This window comes from Rhipicephalus sanguineus, chromosome 4 (assembly GCF_013339695.2).
Source record: "Rhipicephalus sanguineus isolate Rsan-2018 chromosome 4, BIME_Rsan_1.4, whole genome shotgun sequence".
Lineage (NCBI taxonomy): Eukaryota > Metazoa > Arthropoda > Arachnida > Ixodida > Ixodidae > Rhipicephalus > Rhipicephalus sanguineus.
The window spans coordinates 204,614,502-204,640,552 of NC_051179.1; the positions used below are offsets into that span (position 1 = coordinate 204,614,502).

Sequence of the window (26,051 nt, forward strand, 5' to 3'; positions counted from 1 at the left end):
TATTACGGTATAATTCAAATGTTCATATAAACTTCTTTCAGAGCAAGAGCAGAATACACGGAAGAAATGATTTCACCGACGGTATCGCGCTGGCCGGGCGTGTTCCTTTCCGTTTGATTCGGATCGCCACAGCACGCGCTGCCCACGTGGTTTTCGATCCGAGAGAGATACGTGCCTTCTACTTCAATGTTCACATGTAAACAAGAGAGAATTCTGCCTAGTCAGTATATGGCCGACTTCCAGCTTCATTAAGGCTTCACAGGAAGTGACGTCAGGGCGCCTCCTCACTGTTACCGTCACTTTAGGCCTCTCGTGTTTACAGCTTCGGTATTCTAGATCATTCTAGCGTCGGTAATCCGGCTCAAACAACGTGGTCGTAATTAGCGCTCGCACTTGGGCTTATTTTGACTCGTCGGCTGGAGCCTCCGTACCACCGTGCTCCATACAGCGGATATCGCGAATGGCCACGAACGACGTGAATTCGCGAGATATGGCAGTAAACGTAAAACGTATCCGGCGAGCATTTTACGTTCTGTGAAAGCTAGTCTACGCTCCGTAAAGGTGCGCGCCTCGCAGATTCCATCCGGTATTCCGCTAACACGGTAACATGTAAACTAAACGGACAAGATAGAAACCTCTATTATTTGTGCTGCACTTGAAACTGCCACTGAGTGAAACTTGTTTGTTCCACGGCTTCATTAAAGTAGAACCACGCCACCCGTGCGATTGTCATCACGATTTCAACAGCCGCCCTTACCCGCGGAGTGTGCACGCAGCGCGAAAGTGCCGGTCGTAGCGAACAGCTTGCACGTAATGACAGTAAAATGTACTATCTCTGTACACGGGTAAGTACTTGGATAGCAGTTGTCTACAATGAAGTCACGTCTGCAGACCCAAATGTTATCGAGGTTCCAGTAATCTCCTTATTGCGCGCCAGCGAAACGCACCAGTGCCTTTCGGGGAGTCGCAATGTGCGTTCACACTGCAGGCTATTAACATCAGAAAAAACTGCGCACCAAGACGAGACACCAAAAAAGAAATGACAAAAAAATTCGGCAGATCCCACGTACCGTTGGAGTCGATGTTATGCGAAGCATGCGGCGGGTAGGTGACTGTGGCGTAACTTTTTTTACTGAGCGACACGTTACAAAATGACGGTAAAGATTTGTATATATTTTATACGCACACATATATATGTTGAAGAGCCGCATATGTGTTATATAACCAGTTGTTTACGGTTGGGTAATGCTGCCAATGGCAATGCTGGTATTGCCAACACCAGAAGCGGTGAGCTGATATGTAGTGCTTATACGTGTCCCGAGAACGCACGCACGTTTCACGAACCCGTGTGCATGTGTGCAAGAAGTTCTTGACAGTTCTTGAACAAGGACATCATCACCGTGATCAGTGAGTACCAGCAGCTGGTCATGACTTATTATAGGATCCGGTCGTGATCGTGGTGACGAGGGGTCCATGTGTAGTGAAGTATGTCGTATAGTAGAGCTGTTGGAATTCGTGGATACCTCGGTCATTTCGTCAAGACATTGTCTGTCGACAGAGCCGGCGACATGCCAGAAGCTGAAGCCACCCGTCGCCTTGGTGAGGTATAGGCCGTCGAGGCTGGTAGGCCTGGATAGTGCTACGTAGACCACATCACTGGATGGTGTTTGTCGTATTCGTGGACTACCTGGGCGTATGTGGCCTACGCAGCCTAGTCTACAAAGCGGCTGTCAATCAATCTGGCATCATCCTCGGTCAGCATGAGGCCATCGCGCAACTTCGTAAGAAACTAAGAGGACACTGCGTCGTTCTGGTGGACGAAGTGCAGTTTACGGTGCGGTGATGTGGATATCATATGTAACTTAACTTTCGTTACAGTATTCCTCCGGGTCGAGCAATGCTTCAATATAGCTTGCTGAATCATAGGAATACAAACGTATTGTTTATTAGACTGCTATAAAAGCGGAGCCAACACTGGAACTACAGACGTTAATCTCATATGACGCCTGTATCGTAGGAGTACACATCGTAGGAGTATCATGTAGTGTTTATTGCTTTTTCGTAAAATTAGATAGCCAGCACCACAAGCGCAATTGACGTTGCACCGACATTTCGCCTGCGTAGGCTCTTTTTCCAAACCAGTTTATAGACCTGGCGTGGCTCAGTGGTAGAATACCTGATTGCCACGCAGAATGCTTGGGTTCGATTCCTGCCGGGATCCTAATTTTCATTCTTTCCATTCGTTGAGTCAACGCTGCCGACGTTGGTTTTCCTTAACGCTCTTGCATTTAAGTTATCAATGTCTGTTCTCGCCGTTCCTGGGTAGATATAAACTGTCAATCACCTGTGGCGCATACCCGTACACCGCGGCCCGTGGTAAACAGGTATGTGCCACACGTGTCTAGTGGAAAGGGTTTGACGACGTACGCCACAAGATTTTTAACGTCATTCATGTCATGACCCGGCAGTCATATTCGTCAACTCCTCTTACCCTCCGATGCAAATTTTGGTCTACACCAAGTTAAGGAGGCCATCATGAGAGCACCTAGACGTAGGCGGCTAGATAGATAGATAGATACGTAGATAGAAACGCTCAAAGTGCGAGAGGTTCGCTAAGAAATGCTTCGCATTTAAAACTGTTAATTAGCGCCCGTCCTCGTTCTCGCACCTTGTGTTTGTCTTCATTAAGCGCTATGTATTCTAATTAACTTTCCGCAAAGAGGACACCCCCCCCCCGCTTTGCTCCCTGTTTGCGGGCTTCAAAGGCGACTTGCTTAGCCTGCAGCCGAAAACTGCACAAACTATGCTGCGCAAGCACAACACGGCAGCACCTAGGTACAGGCGTGTCGGTTGCGCATACCAGAAGTGACGACGCGGCGCTACACGTCACCCAGCGCCGCTTCGTCCCGTATCGTTGTCAGCGTAGCGTGTAATGGATTGTCTTGTATGTTCGTATTACTCTTGCGAAAAATATCAGAGAAACACTCTTGCCGTCATGCTCTCCTCCTTTACCTTCAGCAGAAACGATATTTAAGAAAGGGAAAATAGGCAACCACCCATTTGTAGCACGAAGCCACAAAGAAATTCTATTTTCCCTTTCTTAACCCTTCCGCCACCTTGCGGGATTCCGCAGAACTGATTTTCAGAAAAGCCATCTTTCAAGAAGAAGAGTAGAATTATGGGCGAGTCCAACTCCAAAAAAAGAAAAGCAGACCACATGATTCAGGGCAGCATCTGTGCCAAGCCTTCTTAACCAATGCCTCCCACGCAATGTCGTAGGAACCATGGCCATACAGAACAGTTCCAAACTGATGAAGGAGCTCAAGCATCATGCTCGGCGTAGATTCTTCTTAGCTTCTGCTTCTTGCCGGCATTGTGATGTTTCTTCCAGGGTTTGCTGTCTGCTGACAGACTATCAGCACCACTCGTTCCTGATGCTCCGGGAGCAATGCGGCCCTTCACGTGTGCCCGGGGAGCAGCCTGCATTCGAGTTAACAGCCACAGTGAATTCGAGCCCAAAATATGAGTAGCGGACACTTGCAATTTTCAGCGCGGCACTTAAGTGAGAACATGGTTGAGTAATGTTCGCAACTGATTTAACAGAACGCAAAATGGACAATGTTAGGAGAGGTCACTCATTAAATGAGGGTGCCTTTTTTATTGAGCCATATCTAGAAGTTGAAACAAAGCTGCATTGACTGTTACAAGAAGTACATCTCAGTTCTATTCCTCTCAAACACAGTTCTTACCAAATCTGGTCAATTACCAACTGAAATGTAAACTAAGAATATTAGTTTTAAATAAACTTGCTAAATATTGGACCTGTCTGAATCAAAGTGAGCCAGATTATTTAATGTTTAACCCATTGGTGTGCCCTGCGAACGCCTCATGACCAAACAACACACATAGCGACCTCCAGCCCATTTCACCGTGCTATTGTTCTAAGGCGGTGCATTTAAAATCACAACAACGGAGACGGCGAGGTTAAAGTTTGAATATCATTCCGAGAAGTTGTAATAATCCACATGCATCAACAAAGCAACAAATGTACAAGTCCCCAAGCACACACTAGTAAAAATTAGGGGTGACCAAAAACTGAAAATTTCACGTTTCAGTCGAATATGCGTGTAGTGTCAAAACTTAGCAAAACCGACCCTTTTAAAAAAGAAATAAGCCAACTGCATTTTACTTAGGCTCCAACACATTGAAGAGATTTGTGGTAAATCACGTACTAATTACAAATTATCGTAAACGCGAACAGATACACCGATCAAAAATAACAAAATGTTTAATTACTTGACGTTTCGGTCCCCAATACGGGAGCCTTGTTCACAATAAACGCAATAAGAATGGCCGAGTGAGAGAGTCTTTCCCAGATACAGACTCGTCTTGCTGCATCATGTGGAGAGTGCCAACTTTTGGAGCATTTCCAGAACTTATGCATGGTCATATTGGAGACACTTGGAGAAACAGAACGTTTGTGTGAATGCGGATACACCGAGTTAAATGTAAGTACCGGCCTGTATGAGTAGACTTCCTGTAGACGTTGAAAGTCAGACCGGTGTTTCCCCGTATGACGAGAACATCAAGAAACAGTAGACAGTCGTGGACTTGTTGCTCGACAGTAAACTGAATCGCCTTTTCAACGATTTTCAGATGAGCAGTGAGAGCAGTGAGGGCATCCTTGTGAATTATGCAGAAACTATCATCTACATATCGCAGAAACACCTTCGCAGAAAGGGTGAACGAAATGAACGCTCGATGTCTTCCACAACACGACTGAAAGCAGAAACGGAGATAGATGCGCTCATAGCAGCACCGTGTGCTTGCAGGTAGAAGGTCTGTTGAAAGACGAAGTACGTATTCGATAAACAGAACCTAAGCAGGTATGGGACAGGTCTGGAACGTCAACTGGAGACCTCTCGGGCAGTGACCCATGATACTCGAGAGCAGCGGTGCGAACATTTTCAGCCAGTTCTACTGAAACGCTTGCGACTAAAGATTTACGTCATCATGAGCAGGAACAACATGCCGTACCTTTTCAATAGACAATTTTAGTTTAACGTTAGCGTGATAGCGTGGCTTAAGGGAATAGAGTTACCATGCCGCAAACGTTCTTTGCGGACAGTGCGTTTTAGTATAGCGGGATAGCGTTTACGTGCCCAAGCCGTGACTGTGGCGCCATCTAGCGGAGGATGAATGCGTTAAAAGAAAGTGAGAAAAAGAAAGGTTAACTCCCGTGGCGGTGCCAACGGGCTGAACGATTTTATGCAGTAGGCAAAATTGCGAACGTAAATTATTGCAACCTTAAAATTTGGCAGTGGATAGTTTCCAGAGGCGCAAGGCCCCGCTACACTGTAAGCAAAAATTAGCCCAGATGGGAGTTTTATCAGCTTATCAGCCCCAAAAACACCCATGCCCGCATCATTTACTCCGTCTAGCGGAGTTAATATGGCACATGTAGTCGTTATGCTCCCGTTGCGTAGTGAGCGAGTATATTGTTACGGGAAAGACACAAGACAGTTATAGCTTAGCGTTAGCGTGATAGCGGGGGTTATGGGAATACCGTTACCGTGCCGCAAACGTTGGTTGCGGAAAGCGTATTTTCGTTTAGCGGGATAGCGTTAACGTGCCCAAGCCGGGACGGTGGCGCCACCTAGCGAAGGGTGAATGCGTTAAAAAAAGTGAAAAGGACAAAACCGAGAACGCTCGCCTGTAACCCCGCACGCAGCAATATTACTCCTTTTTACAGCGAAAGCTGTTATGAGATCATTTCAACGGTCGTTTTTGGTGGCGTAGTTGTCCGCCGCCGCCGCCGGTGTCCGTAACCACTATCGCTCGAAATAAGAAAAAAAAAACGGAATAAGAAAAAAATTCCAGGATGGAACGGGGTTCGAACCTGGGCCCTCTGCGTGGAAGCCCAGTGCTGTACCTCAGAGCCATGCCGGTGCTTGGAACTGCCTTGCAAAACGACGCTATACAGACTTCATGTCCAGAAGGAACCACATTAACATATGTAATTTAGTGTGGTAGAAGAGTGAAATAACAACCACGCACCACATAACGCGAATTCTGTAACCAGGCGTCACACAATGCGAATTGCGCAACGAGTAGGCCGTTGGATGCCTCCAACCCACTACAAGGGGCTTTGCAATAATTCTTCATCGTCATCAGGCACAACACCAACAAAGTGCGCATAATGCCTTACATGTTTTTAGCGGGTACCACGGCTCTCCGTTGAATGACGAAAAATGGCATACTGGCTGCTTCCCTACTTCACAGCAATTATGATGATTTATAGCGTAGTGGGTTCCGCGCAAGTGCACTTGCATTGGTTGCCAAGGAAGCTCATGAGCCCATCATCCATTTCCTCAGGGTCTCAATTAAGTTCTTCCCCCCTCTCTCTGTCTCTCTTTCTCACGTCAATGTATGTTATATTGCATGGTGGGAGAGTTAAATAGCGACCGGGCGTCACACAATGCGAATTACGTAACTGGTGAGCCGTTTAAAGCTTCCAACCCATTACAAAGGGCTGAGCCACAATTCTTCATCGTCATCAGTCGTCACGTAAACAAAGTGCACATAATGCCTTACATATGTGTAGCTGGAACCTCGCTTCTGCGCACAATGACGAATAATGGCGTTGTAGGTGCTTGCCAACTTCACAAATATTGTGATTTATGGCATAGTGGGTACCCTGCTAGTGTACTTGTATTAGTAGCGCCAAGAGAGTTTACAAGGGGCTCTAGAAATGCCGCTATTCCGGCTTTCGCTGTGACTGTACTGCGCTTTCCGCGCAGGCCTGGCATTTTTTTTTTTGTGAAAATAAAAGTAAGTAAATATGAACTAAGCACCAAAAGCGAAAATTTTCATGTTGCAGACTTGTTTACACCGATCTTCTAGATAGGCCTAGGGACGTTCGAAATGGGAAGCGATCTCAAAAACTACGCTAAGTTATCCGTAATACCGTGTCGTCGAAGCTACCTGAAGGCAAGCGAAGCCATTTCGCAGAGTCGTTTGCTACGAAAGAAGTGGATCCGTCCACATCAACGCTAAATTCAGTTCGAAGCGGGCGTCCAAAACCGCCGCCACGTTTTACGTGCACTACGTTAACCACGCAAACACGCTAACGCTAAATATGAAAAATAGCGTGCGTACGGTAAACGCTACGGGTCGTTTACGGTACTGCGCATGCGCCCTTCGATCCCGCTAAGCCCGCTTTTTCGCTAAACCCGCTAAACTATAACTGTCTGCAGACTGCAGAGTGCTAGGACACTCCGAATTAGAGCACTGCATGGGCCCGGGCCGGGCCCGGGCTTGAGGCTGCGGGCCGGGCCGGACTTGGGCCCGCTCATTAAAAGGCCATGTCGGGCCTTCAAGAACACGCGAACGTTATGCATTGCATGGCCTAAGCAGTGATGCTACCGAGGACTTCTGATTTGGAGCAATTTTTGGAGCAGCAAAATTTCCGTTTTGGAGCACTTTGGAGCAGCAAAATTTTCATCTTGGAGCACTTTGGAGCAGATAATTTTGCATAAGGGAGCACTTTGGAGCAGCGAATTTTACATCCTGGAGTGCAATACAGAAGCATATTGCATTAACATTCAAGCATCTGAGTATTATTATGGGGCTCTTATGAAGGCTAGAAATATTTCAATTCATTGCAAATCTCATGGAAAAAATCATCTCAGGAGAATAGGCGTGCGCACAGGGCGCGCAGGGGGGGGGGGGGGCGCAAAATCTGCCCCGTACATTGACCCTTGCGATAGCAATTATATGGACACTCTCGGCGGATTTTTGCCGTCGCCGTTGCCGTAATTTTCCGTATAAAGTCCAAATTAATAATATCGCCACGCTTATTCTAGCCGCGGGTAAAAGCTCGCGAGCGCTGGCGACGAACGCGGCTGAAGCGGAGATTAAACTAGCCGGCCGTCTGTCTCCGCCGCACGGACAGCGCATGAGATAACATCTTCCCGCGTGAGGGCCTGCCGTCGATTGCTCATCAAACAGAGAGGAAACGCCCCGCCCGTCTTTCGTAAGTAGCATGAAGGGACGCCAGGGGAGCGGAAGGGGGGGGGGGGCATCTTTCGAAGGGCGCAGTCGCTTGCGCGCGCGCTATCTCGAGGCATCAGGAGACGGCTAGTAAACATGGAGGAAAAAAAAAAACCAGGAGGGAGCGTCACGTGACATTTTTGAAGCCCAGCCAAAACAAATACAACGGGGGCATGCTGGGAAATGAGCACCCTCACGTGATAGGCAAGAGGTGAGAGGGGGGGAGCGGCGTTCGAGGAGGTTGTCTTGTGGACGCTAAACGCGCGCTCGTCATTTTTGTTTTTGTTCATGAGCCCACCAAAACAGGAAATGAAACAGGAGCATCATGGGAAATGAGCCTCGAACGCGAGGAGCAAACGGCTTCAGAGGAGGCTGGCGCGGTTTCAAAGGAGGATGGCGCGGCTTCAGAGGAGGTTGGCTTGTGAACGCTAGGCGTGCTCCCTCCTATATTTTTTTCTTTCCTCCATGCTCGTAAACTTGTTGTGCTCTCAACGCTTACTTCGCGTTTAGAGAACTCGGAGCAAGAAAACGCTTCGGTTCCTGGAGGGGCCATATTCCCTTAAACCAGCGTTTTGTTGAGTTACGCGAGATCGGATCCAAAAGAGTTAGCTGCTAGTCTTACTTCGTTTCACAATACAATTTTTTGGTATCGCATTCATTGCTTCGCTCTTAAGCGAAACTGAGTTTTTTAAACCGTTAGCTATTGACCCCCGAAAGCGAGGGGCGGACGTGTAACATGGCGTAGCCGCTTCACTGTGGGCCGTCAGCGACGGGTCCGCTACTGACAGCTGCGCATTTGCGGCTGCTCCGACCAGGAGATATGATTTTACAATGAGATGACATTTTTAAAAAAGCAAGCAAAAAATTCGAATCGGAACCCTAGCACGTGAGCTCGAAAGGGCAGGGCCTTTTAGGGGGTATTTACCGCAGAGTGATTATACAAACTCGGACGTGCTGGCGGAAGGAATTACGAAAAAGCTGTTCTGGATGAAGATCCATGGATAAAGTATATCTGAGGAAAAGTGTCAACGCGTTTCCACCGTTCGCGTGCTCTTCCATAAACGCGAAGCAAGGAAAATTCGATATTGTCCCATATATCTACTGCGAGCGATCACAGATTTCATTCCGCGATGTCCGGAAACAGAAGTGACAGACATTTTAGCGGCACGCATGTAGTTATTACTGAACATTGCTTTCCTTACGTGCCGTGCGACGCTTGAAACGAGCTATCAGCAGCGTTTCTGGAACAGACGACGTCCGCCGATGAATAGCCGTCGCACTTTCTCGCTAACGATAGGTCTAGACATCACGAGCCTCTGCGGAGAGCGCGTTTTGATGTCGAGCCGACTTGCAGAACAGAAGCTGCGTCGGCACCATGCATGGCATCGTGGCTTAGGTACTCGGAACGCACGCGCGAGCGCTATTTATTCAGCGGAATAATTCTTGGTTTCTGGTTGCGACTCTTTTGGCAGCCCCAAGATCGAGCTGCACATGCTCTGACGCGCCGGTGGTGCGATTACCGGTGATAGACGCCCCCAAACCCGAGACTTTGGCGCATTTTTCGTCGATATTATCAGGATGGCGCAGTAAATACAATTTGGCGCAGGAGTGGAATCACTGTAATCCTGAAGTTGATAGCCGCGTCGAGAGTGAGGGACCCTTCGGAAAGCTCGAAACGGAGGTTGCCGTGTCACAAAACCTACCCAAGCATTGTCTCTATTTGACTTCGGGTCACTCAGAGAGGCTTTTGCGTAAGGGTCTTTGTTTTGTTGACCACAGAGTTGCAGCTTTGATGCATCCGAAAGGCCAGAAAGAAAAGCGCAGCGCATTGTACGCGGAATCGGTCGGAGGATGAATTGATGCGCAATCATCAGGACAGTAAGCGCGAGACAGGTGACGTGCAGGTTGATGCTGATGAGCATCGCAGGCGGACGAAAGGCTCCAGAGTTTGAACCAAGAAGCGGGCAAAAAGAAGAAAGCGTCCGAAAGGCAGAAATGCAGCGAAGATCGCGACGCGTTTGAGAAAGGGCTTCAAATGTCCGAGCAAAAAGGCGAGAAGAGTGCGATTGTCATCATTGACAGGTTTCTACCGCATGCGTCCGAGCCGTCGAAAGAAAAGGAAAAGAGAAGCGCATGGCTCGCGGAAAGGGTCGGAGGTCAAGGGACCTCCCCGTTGTTCTATTCGCGGAGCGTTGGAACAGGTGTGAGATCGCAAGGTCGGTGACTTAAGCGAGGTAGCAGGAGGCGACAGAGGAAAGTCCGCTGCGAGGAACGCAGTGGGCTTCGACGAGGGGGTGATTAACTTTCATGCGTATCGTACACCCCGCTTGACGAGAAAAGCCTTTTGGGCGCGACCACCGCGAGTTCCCCCGAAATGTTGTTGAGGACAACTGTTAGCTTTTCATGGAATGTCGGCTCAGGATTTGTTGAAAGAATTTTTTTAACACGAAAGTGTTTTGTGCCAGGGTCCACCAAGACTTCAGTGACGTATTTCCGTCACGGAAATGACATCGAAAAAATATGCACAATCAGATGGCAAAGAAAAAAAGGTACCGCCAACGGGCACCGAACCCACGACCGCTCGGTCCGCAACAGATGCCGGGCACGCTATCCACTGCGCCACGGTCACAGACTGGAGGCTTTACGAACGCGCCTTTTATATCTACCACTCTCCCGGTAGGCTGGGTGGTGTTGACCTCTGGGACTGGTAAGGTAACATAATTCGTCATTGCTGTGGCCTCCGCGACTAGCACCTGCAACGCGTTTACGCGTCCGTCCCATTCGGCGCGTTTTCAATAATGGTTGAATTTTGTCAATGCCTTAACACACCGCGAGGTGGCGACCTGTGCCCAAGCGTCGTAAAAGCGTCGGCCTCGCTCAGCATTACGCTAATACAAACCAAAAATAGCTCTGCGACGCGCGCCTGCCTCACCTGGCTGTAACACCGCGTTCCATGCTCACGCGCTCGCCCCGAGAAAAATCGCAGCCGGGCTACCGGGGCGGCACGACACGCTTTGCGTTTCCCTCTAGTCCTGGCCGTGGTGTTCAATCACATTTTAGATGCGAAGTATCTTATGGCGGAGTTCAATCCGGTGGTGGTGGTGTGCGGCGTGACCACCCTTACTGCGCATACCCTCTCCACTTTCCCTCCCCCCTCTCCACTTCCCCTACCCTTTCCAGTCTTCCTCTGAAACGCGGGCTAGACATGCCGAAATTCTCTCCTGCGCAACGCCGCGATGAGCACCAGCGCATGCGCGTCCCCTCCCCATCTCTCCCCTCCTACGCTGCGCCCCTCTCGCACGCCTGCCGACCGCGTTCCCCGCTCGCCCTGGAGAATTAACGGCCAGGCTAGAGGGAAGACAAGACGCGCGTAAGCGTTCCTCTTCGCGTTCCACGACGCGAGGTCGGTAGCATGCCCAAAGAACGCCAACGGAACGCGATCGTGCAAGTGCTCCGGCTTCGCATCGCCTCATGGTCCCCTTTAGCGGGAAATGGTGTAATTTTAACATGCCGCGGGATGGCGACCAAATTCTGCGTCCAATATGCGAAGCTCTTCTGGCTATCACACCTCGTTCTCTGATTACGCTTTCACCGTTAACTACTACAGCTACCACAAGGGTTTGTTTAATCATTTAACATGGACGTTAGTCGTCGGGATGGAGATGTACCACCAATCATAAAATTACACCATTCCCGCTAAAGGGGACCATGAGGCGATGCGAAGCCGGAGCATTTGCACGATCGCGTTCCGTTGGCGTTCGCTGGGCATGCTAGCGACCTCGCGTCGTGGAACGCGAAGAGAAACGCTACGCGCGTCTTGTCTTCCCTCTAGCCTGGCCGTGAATTCTCACAGGGCGACCGGGGAACGCGGTCGACAGGCACGCGAGAGGGCGGCAGCGTAGGAGAGGAGAGAGAGGGGGAGGGGACGCGCATGCGCAGGGGCTCACCGCGGCGTTGCGCAGGAGAGAATTTCGGCATGTCTAGCCCGCGTTTCAGAGGAAGGTGTGGAAAGGGGGAGGGGAGAAGGGAAGTGGAGAGGGGTATGGGAGAGGGGAAAGGGTATTGGAGAGGTGGATGGGAGAGGGGGGAAACGGGAGGTGTGTGGAGAGGGTATGCGCATGCGCAGTAAGGGTGGTCACGCCGCACACCACCACCACCACCGGATTGAACTCCGTCATAAGATACTTCGCATCTAAATGTGGGTGCATATACGTTTAAACGGCACCATTAGCTGCCAGACATCATATACAGTGTGCAAACTCTCTTACATGAATGTACAGTAAACATTCAATTACTTCTGTGAGGGCACGCTTTACTTTCGTGTTATTCTGATTCCTATGACGGAGGGATCAACCGTGTTTTGTCTGTTGATTTTAGTTAGCAATTAGTTGTCCTTGTAGTGTCCGCGACTGCTGACGGTTTAGTTAAACTAGTATTGAATTTTGTTTTCATTAGCGCTCTATGTTTTTTTTGTTAGCCGATATGCATTCTGAGTTAGCTATCCGAAGGCTAGCGACACGCATCAGAGCGGGTTGAGGGCTTAAGAGATGGGTGCCCTGAATAGGATTATGACAGCTAACTTCAAAAAGAGTTTGTGGCATTTCCGTTGCGTGTCATGCGTGGACGCAAGGGTGTCCCACGTGTTGGATAGCAGGGAAACCGTAGGCGTTAAGCTGGGAGCTTGCGGGAAGGATATGCCAGGCTAGGCTTTGTGCGAGTATTGGCAGAGCCACGCGAAAAATGGTTTTGTTTGTTTAATGTTCTTTCCGCGTGCGTTCTGTGTAGGAGCAAATAGGGAAAGGTTTTCGCGTGAGTCGCTTGGTTATTTGTATAAATTGTGGTCGGTAAAGCTGAGGTGGGTTGTTTGAACAACGATGTTGGGCAAGTGGCAGAAACACTGTTGACCCAGCCGTGCCTTTCCAGTTTAACACCAAAGCTTTAGACACCTTTTATTTGTGTTTTGAGTTCATGACATGCAATTAGTGTATTGTGTTAATCACTCCCTTTCGTTATTGTATCGCCCGTAGCACCTGCGTGCCTTAGAGGATGTGGCTTTCTCTGGAAACCTTACAAAACGTTAGGCTATTGATTTTGTTCATGTTTAGCATGTGTGTTTCTTATTGTTTTGTTAATTGATCCGCGACATTCACGAGCGAGAGCGTAAATGTAATTTTCGAGCGAGTTTTGACTAGAGAATGTAGCCTAGCATTTCTCAAGGTCAGTTGGGTGCTCTCTGTTTCTTGTGCCTTGGGTTTGGCTAGTTCATTTCCGGCACTTGCAAGCCGTTTCTCAGGTCCAAAGCTGGGGCTCAGCCTGCGGGGAATAAAGACAGAGGAGAAAGTCTACGGCCTCTCCAGGGGTTCTTTGGTGTTGCATCCCCTTCGAGACCTCCTGGGGCGGTTGGACGGGCTGTTATGATCGGACTTCACGGCTTCGCGCCGCTGGGCCGTTGGAATGGTATGGCGCCATCTGCCCTGCTTTCTTCGCCCTCAACGTTCCCCGAAACGCACCAGATGAGGCGACGACCCTCCCGTAGTGTCCCTGGACCCTAAAAAGCCGTCAAGTCCCCTCGTCAATCGCCTTGGACACGCTTGGCTGAGTTTGACGCTTTTATGGCCTGAAGATGAACTATTTGCAGTCCAGGCTGCTCGGAGGAGGCAGTCGCTAGTGCACTGCTTTGTTCAGGCGTCTGCGAGATGGAGATTCCTCATCGGGCACCTTGTCCACATTACGCGGTGTCTGCGACTTTGGGACCCTGCCGGCGGCTGGCCGTCACCTGCACCGGCGACGCATCGAGGCAAGGAAAGACTTGCAACTGACAGCACACCTGACGTCACGGCCAGTTTTAATGTGCGCCGCAGTAATCCGTTCATTGTTGTATGGTTCCTTTGTGACATGGTGACCCGACTGGGAGCTGGCCGTCCGACGGCGATATGGAGGCAAGGAACGACTGCACCTGACAGCACACCTGACAACGCAGCCGGTTTCCAGGCATGGTCCGTCGTCCAGGTGCACCGCCTCTCTTCTTCCTGGAATGCGAAGGAGGCAGTGCTTACTTTTCGTTTAGTGGGCGGAGATGAAGGCAACGTGTTTGATTGGACTGTCCTGGGCTTCATTGTTTTCTCCAGCAGGGAATCATGGGAAGGGCCAGGGTTTATAACGCGGGCGTCGGCACGCTCCAAGCATGCTACTCTAGGATGCTACGACATGCGTCCGCATGCTACGACAGGCTACTAGAAGCCACCACGAGGCTTCTACACGCTACCAACTCATCATGTAAATAAACGTTCCTGTTATCAGCTCCTGAGCTCTGCTTCTCCCTGAGGCCTGGCTGCTCCCCGATCACATCAGTAATATTTTGGTGGGTTTGAGTCCGAGTGAGTCCGGCTGAGAAAAATTTCTGTGAGTCTGAGTGAGTCCGGTTGAGGAAAACTTTGGTGAGTCTGAGCCCGAGTAAGCTCTAAGGGCAAAATATTTTTCATGAGTGAGTCTGAGTGAGCTCCGCATTTTTTGCCGACCTGTGGATACAATACAGTTAGCTGCGAGCCTCACTTGGTGTAACACTACAATTTGTTGCTGTCGCATTCATTGCTTCACCCTTGCAGTGAAAGTGCGACATTTTTTCGTAACGTCGCATCTAGTTCGCAGTCTGGCTGAAAGTACCAACACACGAAAATAAAGCAGCAGCATAAAAACTAGAGCGTTAAAAAAAAGCTACACAAATTGCAGGCGCTCGGTCGTCGGAACAGTAATTTGGCTGGCGTGATAAAGGATGTTTATTTTCAGGTAGCCTATATCAAAGCACGATATTACGGTATAATTCAAATGTTCATATAAACTTCTTTCAGAGCAAGAGCAGAATACACGGAAGAAATGATTTCACCGACGGTATCGCGCTGGCCGGGCGTGTTCCTTTCCGTTTGATTCGGATCGCCACAGCACGCGCTGCCCACGTGGTTTTCGATCGAGAGAGATACGTGCCTTCTACTTCAATGTTCACATGTAAACAAGAGAGAATTCTGCCTAGTCAGTATATGGCCGACTTCCAGCTTCATTAAGACTTCACAGGAAGTGACGTCAGGGCGCCTCCTCACTGTTACCGTCACTTTAGGCCTCTCGTGTTTACAGCTTCGGTATTCTAGATCATTCTAGCGTCGGTAATCCGGCTCAAACAACGTGGTCGTAATTAGCGCTCGCACTTGGGCTTATTTTGACTCGTCGGCTGGAGCCTCCGTACCACCGTGCTCCATACAGCGGATATCGCGAATGGCCACGAACGACGTGAATTCGCGAGATATGGCAGTAAACGTAAAAACGTATCCGGCGAGCATTTTACGTTCTGTGAAAGCTAGTCTACGCTCCGTAAAGGTGCGCGCCTCGCAGATTCCATCCGGTATTCCGCTAACACGGTAACATGTAACTAAACGGACAAGATAGAAACCTCTATTATTTGTGCTGCACTTGAAACTGCCACTGAGTGAAACTTGTTTGTTCCACGGCTTCATTAAAGTAGAACCACGCCACCCGTGCGATTGTCATCACGATTTCAACAGCCGCCCTTACCCGCGGAGTGTGCACGCAGCGCGAAAGGGCCGGTCGTAGCGAACAGCTTGCACGTAACGACAGTAAAATGTACTATCTCTGTACACGGGTAAGTACTTGGATAGCAGTTGTCTACAATGAAGTCACGTCTGCAGACCCAAATGTTATCGAGGTTCCAGTAATCTCCCTTATTGCGCGCCAGCGAAACGCACCAGTGCCTTTCGGGGAGTCGCAATGTGCGTTCACACTGCAGGCTATTAACATCAGAAAAAACTGCGCACCAAGACGAGACACCAAAAAAGAAATGACAAAAAAATTCGGCAGAACCCACGTACCGTTGGAGTCGATGTTATGCGAAGCATGCGGCGGGTAGGTGACTGTGGCGTAACTTTTTTTACTGAGCGACACGTTACAAAATGACGGTAAAGATTTGTATATATTTTATACGCACACATATATATGTTGAATAGCCGCATATGTGTTATATAACCAGTTGTTTACGGTTGGGTAATGCTGCCAATGGCAATGCTGGTATTGCGAACACCAGAAGCGGTGAGCTGATATGTAGTGCTTATACGTGTCCCGAGAACGCACGCACGTTTCACGAACCCGTGTGCATGTGTGCAAGAAGTTCTTGACAGTTCTTGAACAAGGACATCATCACCGTGATCAGTGAGTACCAGCAGCTGGTCATGACTTATAGGATGCGGTCGTGATCGTGGTGACGAGGGGTCCATGTGTAGTGAAGTATGTCGTATAGTAGAGCTGTTGGAATTCGTGGATACCTCGGTCATTTCGTCAAGACATTGTCTGTCGACAGAGCCGGCGACATGCCAGAAGCTGAAGCCACCCGTCGCCTTGGTGAGGTATAGGCCGTCGAGGCTGGTAGGCCTGGATAGTGCTACGTAGACCAACATCACTGGATGGTGTTTGTCGTATTCGTGGACTACCTGGGCGTATGTGGCCTACGCAGCCTAGTCTACAAAGCGGCTGTCAATCAATCTGGCATCATCCTCGGTCAGCATGAGGCCATCGCGCAACTTCGTAAGAAACTAAGAGGACACTGCGTCGTTCTGGTGGACGAAGTGCAGTTTACGGTGCGGTGATGTGGATATCATATGTAACTTAACTTTCGTTACAGTATTCCTCCGGGGTCGAGCAATGCTTCAATATAGCTTGCTGAATCATAGGAATACAAACGTATTGTTTATTAGACTGCTATAAAAGCGGAGCCAACACTGGAACTACAGACGTTAATCTCATATGACGCCTGTATCGTAGGAGTACACATCGTAGGAGTATCATGTAGTGTTTATTGCTTTTTCGTAAAATTAGATAGCCAGCACCACAACCGCAATTGACGTTGCACCGACATTTCGCCTGCGTAGGCTCTTTTTCCAAACCAGTTTCTAGACCTGGCGTGGCTCAGTGGTAGAATACCTGATTGCCACGCAGAATGCTTGGGTTCGATTCCTGCCGGGATCCTAATTTTCATTCTTTCCATTCGTTGAGTCAACGCTGCCGACGTTGGTTTTCCTTAACGCTCTTGCATTTAAGTTATCAATGTCTGTTCTCGCCGTTCCTGGGTAGATATAAACTGTCAATCACCTGTGGCGCATACCCGTACACCGCGGCCCGTGGTAAACACGTATGTGCCACACGTGTCTAGTGGAAAGGGTTTGACGACGTACGCCACAAGATTTTTAACGTCATTCATGTCATGACCCGGCAGTCATATTCGTCAACTCCTCTTACCCTCCGATGCAAATTTTGGTCTACACCAAGTTAAGGAGGCCATCATGAGAGCACCTAGACGTAGGCGGCTAGATAGATAGATAGATACGTAGATAGAAACGCTCAAAGTGCCAGAGGTTCGCTAAGAAATGCTTCGCATTTAAAACTGTTAACTTAGCGCCCGTCCTCGTTCTCGCACCTTGTGTTTGTCTTCATTAAGCGCTATGTATTCTAATTACCTTTCCGCAAAGAGGACACCCCCCCCCCCCCCCCCCGCTTTGCTCCCTGTTTGCGGGCTTCAAAGGCGACTTGCTTAGCCTGCAGCCGAAAACTGCACAAACTATGCTGCGCAAGCACAACACGGCAGCACCTAGGTACAGGCGTGTCGGTTGCGCATACCAGAAGTGACGACGCGGCGCTACACGTCACCCAGCGCCGCTTCGTCCCGTATCGTTGTCAGCGTAGCGTGTAATGGATTGTCTTGTATGTTCGTATTACTCTTGCCAAAAATATCAGAGAAACACTCTTGCCGTCATGCTCTCCTCCTTTACCTTCAGCAGAAACGATATTTAAGAAAGGGAAAATAGGCAACCACCCATTTGTAGCACGAAGCCACAAAGAAATTCTATTTTCCCTTTCTTAACCCTTCCGCCACCTTGCGGGATTCCGCAGAACTGATTTTCAGAAAAGCCATCTTTCAAGAAGAAGAGTAGAATTATGGGCGAGTCCAACTCCAAAAAAAGCAGACCACATGATTGAGGGCAGCATCTGTGCCAAGTTTTCTTAACCAATGCCTCCCACGCAATGTCGTAGGAACCATGGCCATACAGAACAGTTCCAAACTGATGAAGGAGCTCAAGCATCATGCTCGGCGTAGATTCTTCTTAGCTTCTGCTTCTTGCCGGCATTGTGATGTTTCTTCCAGGGTTTGCTGTCTGCTGACAGACTATCAGCACCACTCGTTCCTGATGCTCCGGGAGCAATGCGGCCCTTGACGTGTGCCCGGGGAGCAGCCTGCATTCGAGTTAACAGCCACAGTGAATTCGAGCCCAAAATATGAGTAGTGGACACTTGCAATTTTCAGCGCGGCACTTAAGTGAGAACATGGTTGAGTAATGTTCGCAACTGATTTAACAGAACGCAAAATGGACAATGTTAGGAGAGGTCACTCATTAAATCAGGGTGCCTTTTTTATTGAGCCATATCTAGAAGTTGAAACAAAGCTGCATTGACTGTTACAAGAAGTACATCTCAGTTCTATTCCTCTCAAACACAGTTCTTACCAAATCTGGTCAATTACCAACTGAAATGTAAACTAAGAATATTAGTTTTAAATAAACTTGCTAAATATTGGACCTGTTTGAATCAAAGTGAGCCAGATTATTTAATGTTTAACCCATTGGTGTGCCCTGCGAACGCCTCATGACCAAACAACACACATAGCGACCTCCAGCCCATTTCACCGTGCTATTGTTCTAAGGCGGTGCATTTAAAATCACAACAACGGAGACGGCGAGGTTAAAGTTTGAATATCATTCCGAGAAGTTGTAATAATCCACATGCATCAACAAAGCAACAAATGTACAAGTCCCCAAGCACACACTAGTAAAAATTAGGGGTGACCAAAAACTGAAAATTTCACGTTTCAGTCGAATATGCGTGTAGTGCCAAACTTAGCAAAACCGACCCTTTTAAAAAAGAAATAAGCCAACTGCATTTCACTTAGGCTCCAACACATTGAAGAGATTTGTGGTAAATCACGTACTAATTACAAATTATCGTAAACGCGAACAGATACACCGATCAAAAATAACAAAATGTTTAATTACTTGACGTTTCGGTCCCCAATACGGGAGCCTTGTTCACAATAAACGCAATAAGAATGGCCGAGTGAGAGAGTCTTTCCCAGATACATACTCGTCTTGCTGCATCATGTGGAGAGTGCCAACTTTTGGAGCATTTCCAGAACTTATGCATGGTCATATTGGAGACACTTGGAGAAACAGAACGTTTGTGTGAATGCGGATACACCGAGTTAAATGTGAGTACCGGCCTGTATGAGTAGACTTCCTGTAGACGTTGAAAGTCAGACCGGTGTTTCCCCGTATGACGAGAACATCAAGAAACAGTAGACAGTCGTGGACTTGTTGCTCGACAGTAAACTGAATCGCCTTTTCAACGATTTTCAGATGAGCAGTGAGAGCAGTGAGGGCATCCTTGTGAATTATGCAGAAACTATCATCTACATATCGCAGAAACACCTTCGCAGAAAGGGTGAACGAAATGAACGCTCGATGTCTTCCATAACACGACTGAAAGCAGAAACGGAGATAGATGCGCTCATAGCAGCACCGTGTGCTTGCAGGTAGAAGGTCTGTTGAAAGACGAAGTACGTATTCGATAAACAGAACCTAAGCAGGTATGGGACAGGTCTGGAACGTCAACTGGAGACCTCTCGGGCAGTGACCCATGATACTCGAGAGCAGCGGTGCGAACATTTTCAGCCAGTTCTACTGAAACGCTTGCGACTAAAGATTTACGTCATCATGAGCAGGAACAACATGCCGTACCTTTTCAATAGACAATTTTAGTTTAACGTTAGCGTGATAGCGTGGGTTAAGGGAATAGAGTTACCATGCCGCAAACGTTCTTTGCGGACAGTGCGTTTTAGTATAGCGGGATAGCGTTTACGTGCCCAAGCCGTGACTGTGGCGCCATCTAGCGGAGGATGAATGCGTTAAAAGAAAGTGAGAAAAAGAAAAGGTTAACTCCCGTGGCGGTGCCAACGGGCTGAACGATTTTATGCAGTAGGCAAAATTGCGAACGTAAATTATTGCAACCTTAAAATTTGGCAGTGGATAGTTTCCAGAGGCGCAAGGCCCCGCTACACTGTAAGCAAAAATTAGCCCAGATGGGAGTTTTATCAGCTTATCAGCCCCAAAAACTCCCATGCCCGCATCATTTACTCCGTCTAGCGGAGTTAATATGGCACATGTAGTCGTTATGCTCCCGTTGCGTAGTGAGCGAGTATATTGTTACGGGAAAGACACAAGACAGTTATAGCTTAGCGTTAGCGTGATAGCGGGGGTTAAGGGAATACCGTTACCATGCCGCAAACGTTGGTTGCGGAAAGCGTATTTTCGTTTAGCGGGATAGCGTTAACGTGCCCAAGCCGGGACGGTGGCGCCACCTAGCGAAGGGTGCATGCGTTAAAAAAAAGTGAAAAGGACAAAACCGAGAACGCTCGCCTGTAACCCCGCACGCAGCAATATTACTCCTTTTTACAGCGAAAGCTGTTATGAGATCATTTCAACGGTCGTTTTTGGTGGCGTAGTTGTCCGCCGCCGCCGCCGGTGTCCGTAACCACTATCGCTCGAAATAAGAAAAAAAAACGGAATAAGAAAAAAATTCCAGGATGGAACGGGGTTCGAACCTGGGCCCTCTGCGTGGGAGCCCAGTGCTGTACCTCAGAGCCATGCCGGTGCTTGGAACTGCCTTGCAAAACGACGCTATACAGGCTTCATGTCCAGAAGGAACCACATTAACATATGTAATTTAGTGTGGTAGAAGAGTGAAATAACAACCACGCACCACATAACGCGAATTCTGTAACCAGGCGTCACACAATGCGAATTGCGCAACGAGTAGGCTGTTGGATGCCTCCAACCCACTACAAGGGGCTTTGCAATAATTCATCGTCATCAGGCACAACACCAACAAAGTGCGCATAATGCCTTACATGTTTTTAGCGGGTACCACGGCTCTCCGTTGAATGACGAAAAATGGCATACTGGCTGCTTCCCTACTTCACAGAAATTATGATGATTTATAGCGTAGTGGGTTCCTCGCAAGTGCACTTGCATTGGTTGCCAAGGAAGCTCATGAGCCCATCATCCATTTCCTCAGGGTCTCAATTAAGTTCTTCCCCCCTCTCTCTGTCTCTCTTTCTCACGTCAATGTATGTTATATTGCATGGTGGGAGAGTTAAATAGCGACCGGGCGTCACACAATGCGAATTACGTAACTGGTGAGCCGTTTAAAGCTTCCAACCCATTACAAAGGGCTGAGCCACAATTCTTCATCGTCATCAGTCGTCACGTAAACAAAGTGCACATAATGCCTTACATATGTGTAGCTGGAACCTCGCTTCTGCGCACAATGACGAATAATGGCGTTGTAGGTGCTTCCCAACTTCACAAATATTGTGATTTATGGCGTAGTGGGTACCCTGCTAGTGTACTTGTATTAGTAACGCCAAGAGAGTTTACAAGGGGCTCTAGAAATGCCGCTATTCCGGCTTTCGCTGTGACTGTGCTGCGCTTTCCGCGCAGGCCTGGCATTTTTTTTTTTGAAAATAAAAGTAAGTAAATATGAACTAAGCACCAAAAGCGAAAATTTTCATCTTGCAGACTTGTTTACACCGATCTTCTAGATAGGCCTAGGGACGTTCGAAATGGGAAGCGATCTCAAAAACTACGCTAAGTTATCCGTAATACCGTGTCGTCGAAGCTACCTGAAGGCAAGCGAAGCCATTTCGCAGAGTCGTTTGCTACGAAAGAAGGATCCGTCCACATCAACGCTAAATTCAGTTCGAAGCGGGCGTCCAAAACCGCCGCCACGTTTTACGTACACTACGTTAACCACGCAAACACGCTAACGCTAAATATGAAAAATAGCGTGCGTACGGTAAACGCTACGGGTCGTTTACGGTACTGCGCATGCGCACTTCGATCCCGCTAAGCCCGCTTTTTCGCTAAACCCGCTAAACTATAACTGTCTGCAGACTGCAGAGTGCTAGGACACTCCGAATTAGAGCACTGCATGGGCCCGGGCCGGGCCCGGGCTTGAGGCTGCGGGCCGGGCCGGACTTGGGCCCGCTCATTAAAAGGCCATGTCGGGCCTTCAAGAACACGCGAACGTTATGCACTGCATGGCCTAAGGCATTCTGTACCAAGCTGAAGTGACACGTGCAAAGAGCTGGCTCTTGACATGTGCGCCGGACCCAAAATCACCGGCGGCGGCGCGCCGATGTTTCCACCTTCGGCGGCGGCGCGTGAACGGCGCGGTGTTCATCGGACCGGCGGCGGCGCGGCGCGGGGCGGGGGGGAGGGGGGGGGGGGTGATGGCAGAGCAGTGAATGCGATCTCACCCGATCTCACCTAGCTCTAAAAAACGCTGGTGTATGGCAATACGGCCGCTCCCGGGAGAGAAGCGGTTTACGGTCACTTTGTCGTATCAGTGGTCCGAGCGCGAAGCAGTGAGATCACAGCACTCACAGCGCTCACAGCGGGTAGAAGGTATACGAGCCGTTCGCTGGGGGATATCTGCCGAAATAGCACGCGTGCCAGCGCCCTCGACCGCGCCTTTATAGTCAAAGTTCGCAGTTGCTGTTCGAGTTATACCCCTGTCGCACTGGACGTTTTAATGTCATTCGAATGGAATGACATTCGCATCTAATGACGTTATACGGCTGCTACACAGCGATATTTAATGTCATTAGGATCGACTTTTAAGTTGAACCCGAGAGGGTTCAACTTAAATTGAGGACGACGCAGCGAGCGATGGAAAGGAAAATGATAGGTGTAACCTTAAGAGACAGGAAGAGAGCAGAGTGGGTCAGGGAACAAACGGGGGTTAAGGATATCATAGTTGAAATCAAGAAGAAGAAATGGATATGGGCCGGGCACGTAGCACGTCGGCAGGATAACCGGTGGTCATTAAGGGTAACTGACTGGATTCCAAGAGAGGGCAAACGCGTAAGGGGAAGACAGAAAATTAGGTGGGTAGATGAGATTAAGAAGTTTGTAGGTATAACGTGGCAACAGAAAGCACAGGACCGGGTTGATTGGCGGAACATGGGAGAGGCCTTTGCCCTGCAGTGGGCGTAGACAGGCTGATGATGATGATGATGAGGATCGACTGACTTAAAAAATCGAATGAGTTCGAGAAACACATTCGCCGTCGCACTCGGACCGAATGTGTACTCTCCACCCCAGAGACTACTTAGAATGTGCCATTCCGCATTCTCAATTTCGGAAGAATTCATGCTAACACGCTATTAGTATTGCGTTTTTTAAATCATCTATCATTTTAAAGAGCACATGTGTACGGAACGCTTTTGCAAAAGGTTTTTACTCTCCACCTCAGTGGCGTCTGGACGCAGCTCGCCTCCCGGCGCTGTCGGCCATGCTTCCATATTAAACATACGCATGTGCTGTACCTGTGCGCACGTGTGCTTGCAGCAATGGGATCATCAGCTTTTCGCGCCACGCCAAGTACAAAGCAACTAAACGCTTTACATGCTGCAGCTTGGCGTCGTCGTGCAGCGGCACTGCCATGTCGGCCATGTTTGTTGTGTTGTGTTCACTGATGGCTACTGGCTAAGCATCGTCTTGGCTTGTTTTGACCGGATGCTCTACAAAATAACATTTCTCTCTGTGTTTATTTAGCGACGCGACTACCGACATACATTCTAAAATAAATAACTTCTCTTTTATACCGCACTACATTTACCTTCCTCAACTTTTCCGTCCTTTTTTTTAATTATCGACATTGGTATCATGAACGAATGACATTAGTTTTTCCAATGTAGCACCACCACGGATCGAATGACATTCGGTGCACCGAATGATCTTCGAACCTAATGACATTTGCACCTCCAGTGTGACAGGGGTATTACGCAGTCCCTCTCCCCAGACATCCATTGCTGCTCCTTCGCCCAGCAAATTACGGGCGGGGCGTTTCTTTTTGCTCGAGGAGCAATCGACGGCAGGCCTCGCATGCGGGTTGATGTTATTCCGTGTGACGGAGATGGCCAGCTTGTTTCATCTCTGCTTTAGCCACGTTCCTTGCCAACGCTCGCGAGCTTTTACTCGCGGGTAGAACATGCAATGCGCAGTGATGCTACCGAGGACTTCTGATTTGGAGCAATTTTTGGAGCAGCAATATTTCCGTTTTGGAGCACTTTGGAGCAGCAAAATTTTCATCTTGGAGCACTTTGGAGCAGATAATTTTGCATATGGGAGCACTTTGGAGCAGCGAATTTTACATCCTGGAGTGCAATACAGAAGCATATTGCACTAACATTCAAGCATCTGAGTATTATTATGGGGCTCTTATGAAGGCTAGAAATATTTCGATTCATTGCAAATCTCATGGAAAAAATCATCTCAGGAGAATAGGCGTGCGCACAGGGGGCGCAGGGGGGGGGCGCAAAATCTGCCCCGTACATTGACCCTTGCGATAGCAATTATATGGACACTCTCGGCGGATTTTTGCCGTCGCCGTTGCCGTAATTTTCCGTATAAAGTCCAAATTAATAATATCGCCACGCTTATTCTAGCCGCGGGTAAAAGCTCGCGAGCGCTGGCGACGAACGCGGCTGAAGCGGAGATTAAACTAGCCGGCCGTCTGTCTCCGCCGCACGGACAGCGCATGAGAACACCTTCCCGCGTGAGGGCCTGCCGTCGATTGCTCATCAAACAGAGAGGAAACGCCCCGCCCGTCTTTCGTAAGTAGCATGAAGGGACGCCAGGGGAGCGGAAGGGGGGGGGGGGCATCTTTCGAAGGGCGCAGTCGCTTGCGCGCGCGCTATCTCGAGGCATCAGGAGACGGCTAGTAAACATGGAGGAAAAAAAACCAGGAGGGAGCGTCACGTGACATTTTTGAAGCCCAGCCAAAACAAATAAAACGGGGGCATGCTGGGAAATGAGCACCCTCACGTGATAGGCAAGCGGTGAGAGGGGGGGAGCGGCGTTCGAGGAGGTTGTCTTGTGGACGCTAAACGCGCGCTCGTCATTTTTGTTTTTGTTCATGAGCCACCAAAAAAGGAAATGAAACAGGAGTATCATGGGAAATGAGCCTCGAACGCGAGGAGCAAACGGCTTCAGAGGAGGCTGGCGCGGTTTCAAAGGAGGATGGCGCGGCTTCAGAGGAGGTTGGCTTGTGAACGCTAGGCGTGCTCCCTCCTATATTTTTTTCTTTCCTCCATGCTCGTAAACTTGTTGTGCTCTCAACGCTTACTTCGCGTTTAGAGAACTCGGAGCAAGAAAACGCTTCGGTTCCTGGAGGGGCCATATTCCCTTAAACCAGCGTTTTGTTGAGTTACGCGAGATCGGATCCAAAAGAGTTAGCTGCTAGTCTTACTTCGTTTCACAATACAATTTTTTGGTATCGCATTCATTGCTTCGCTCTTAAGCGAAACTGAGTTTTTTAAACCGTTAGCTATTGACCCCCGAAAGCGAGGGGCGGACGTGTAACATGGCGTAGCCGCTTCACTGTGGGCCGTCAGCGACAGGTCCGCTACTGACAGCTGCGCATTTGCGGCTGCTCCGACCAGGAGATATGATTTTACAATGAGATGACATTTTTAAAAAAGCAAGCAAAAAATTCGAATTGGAACCCTAGCACGTGAGCTCGAAAGGGCAGGGCCTTTTAGGGGGTATTTACCGCAGAGTGATTATACAAACTCGGACGTGCTGGCGGAAGGAATTACGAAAAAGCTGCTCTGGATGAAGATCCATGGATAAAGTATATCTGAGGAAAAGTGTCAACGCGTTTCCACCGTTCGCGTGCTCTTCCATAAACGCGAAGCAAGGAAAATTCGATATTGTCCCATATATCTACTGCGAGCGATCACAGATTTCATTCCGCGATGTCCGGAAACAGAAGTGACAGACATTTTAGCGGCACTCATGTAGTTATTACTGAACATTGCTTTCCTT

The 26,051-nt window shown here is 48.9% G+C and overlaps 1 protein-coding gene across 1 annotated transcript in view; it reads right to left on the reverse strand.

Moving 5' to 3' along the window:
* Nucleotides 1–2,755: 2,755 nt before the first annotated feature.
* LOC125758182 (large subunit GTPase 1 homolog) overlaps nucleotides 2,756–26,051 on the reverse strand; it is a gene marked incomplete in the record, with an annotated part of 595,829 nt that continues 572,533 nt past the window's right edge. The window contains 1 exon segment of the mRNA XM_049415032.1: nucleotides 2,756–3,480. Within this exon segment, the coding sequence (XP_049270989.1) occupies nucleotides 3,322–3,480 (159 nt within the window).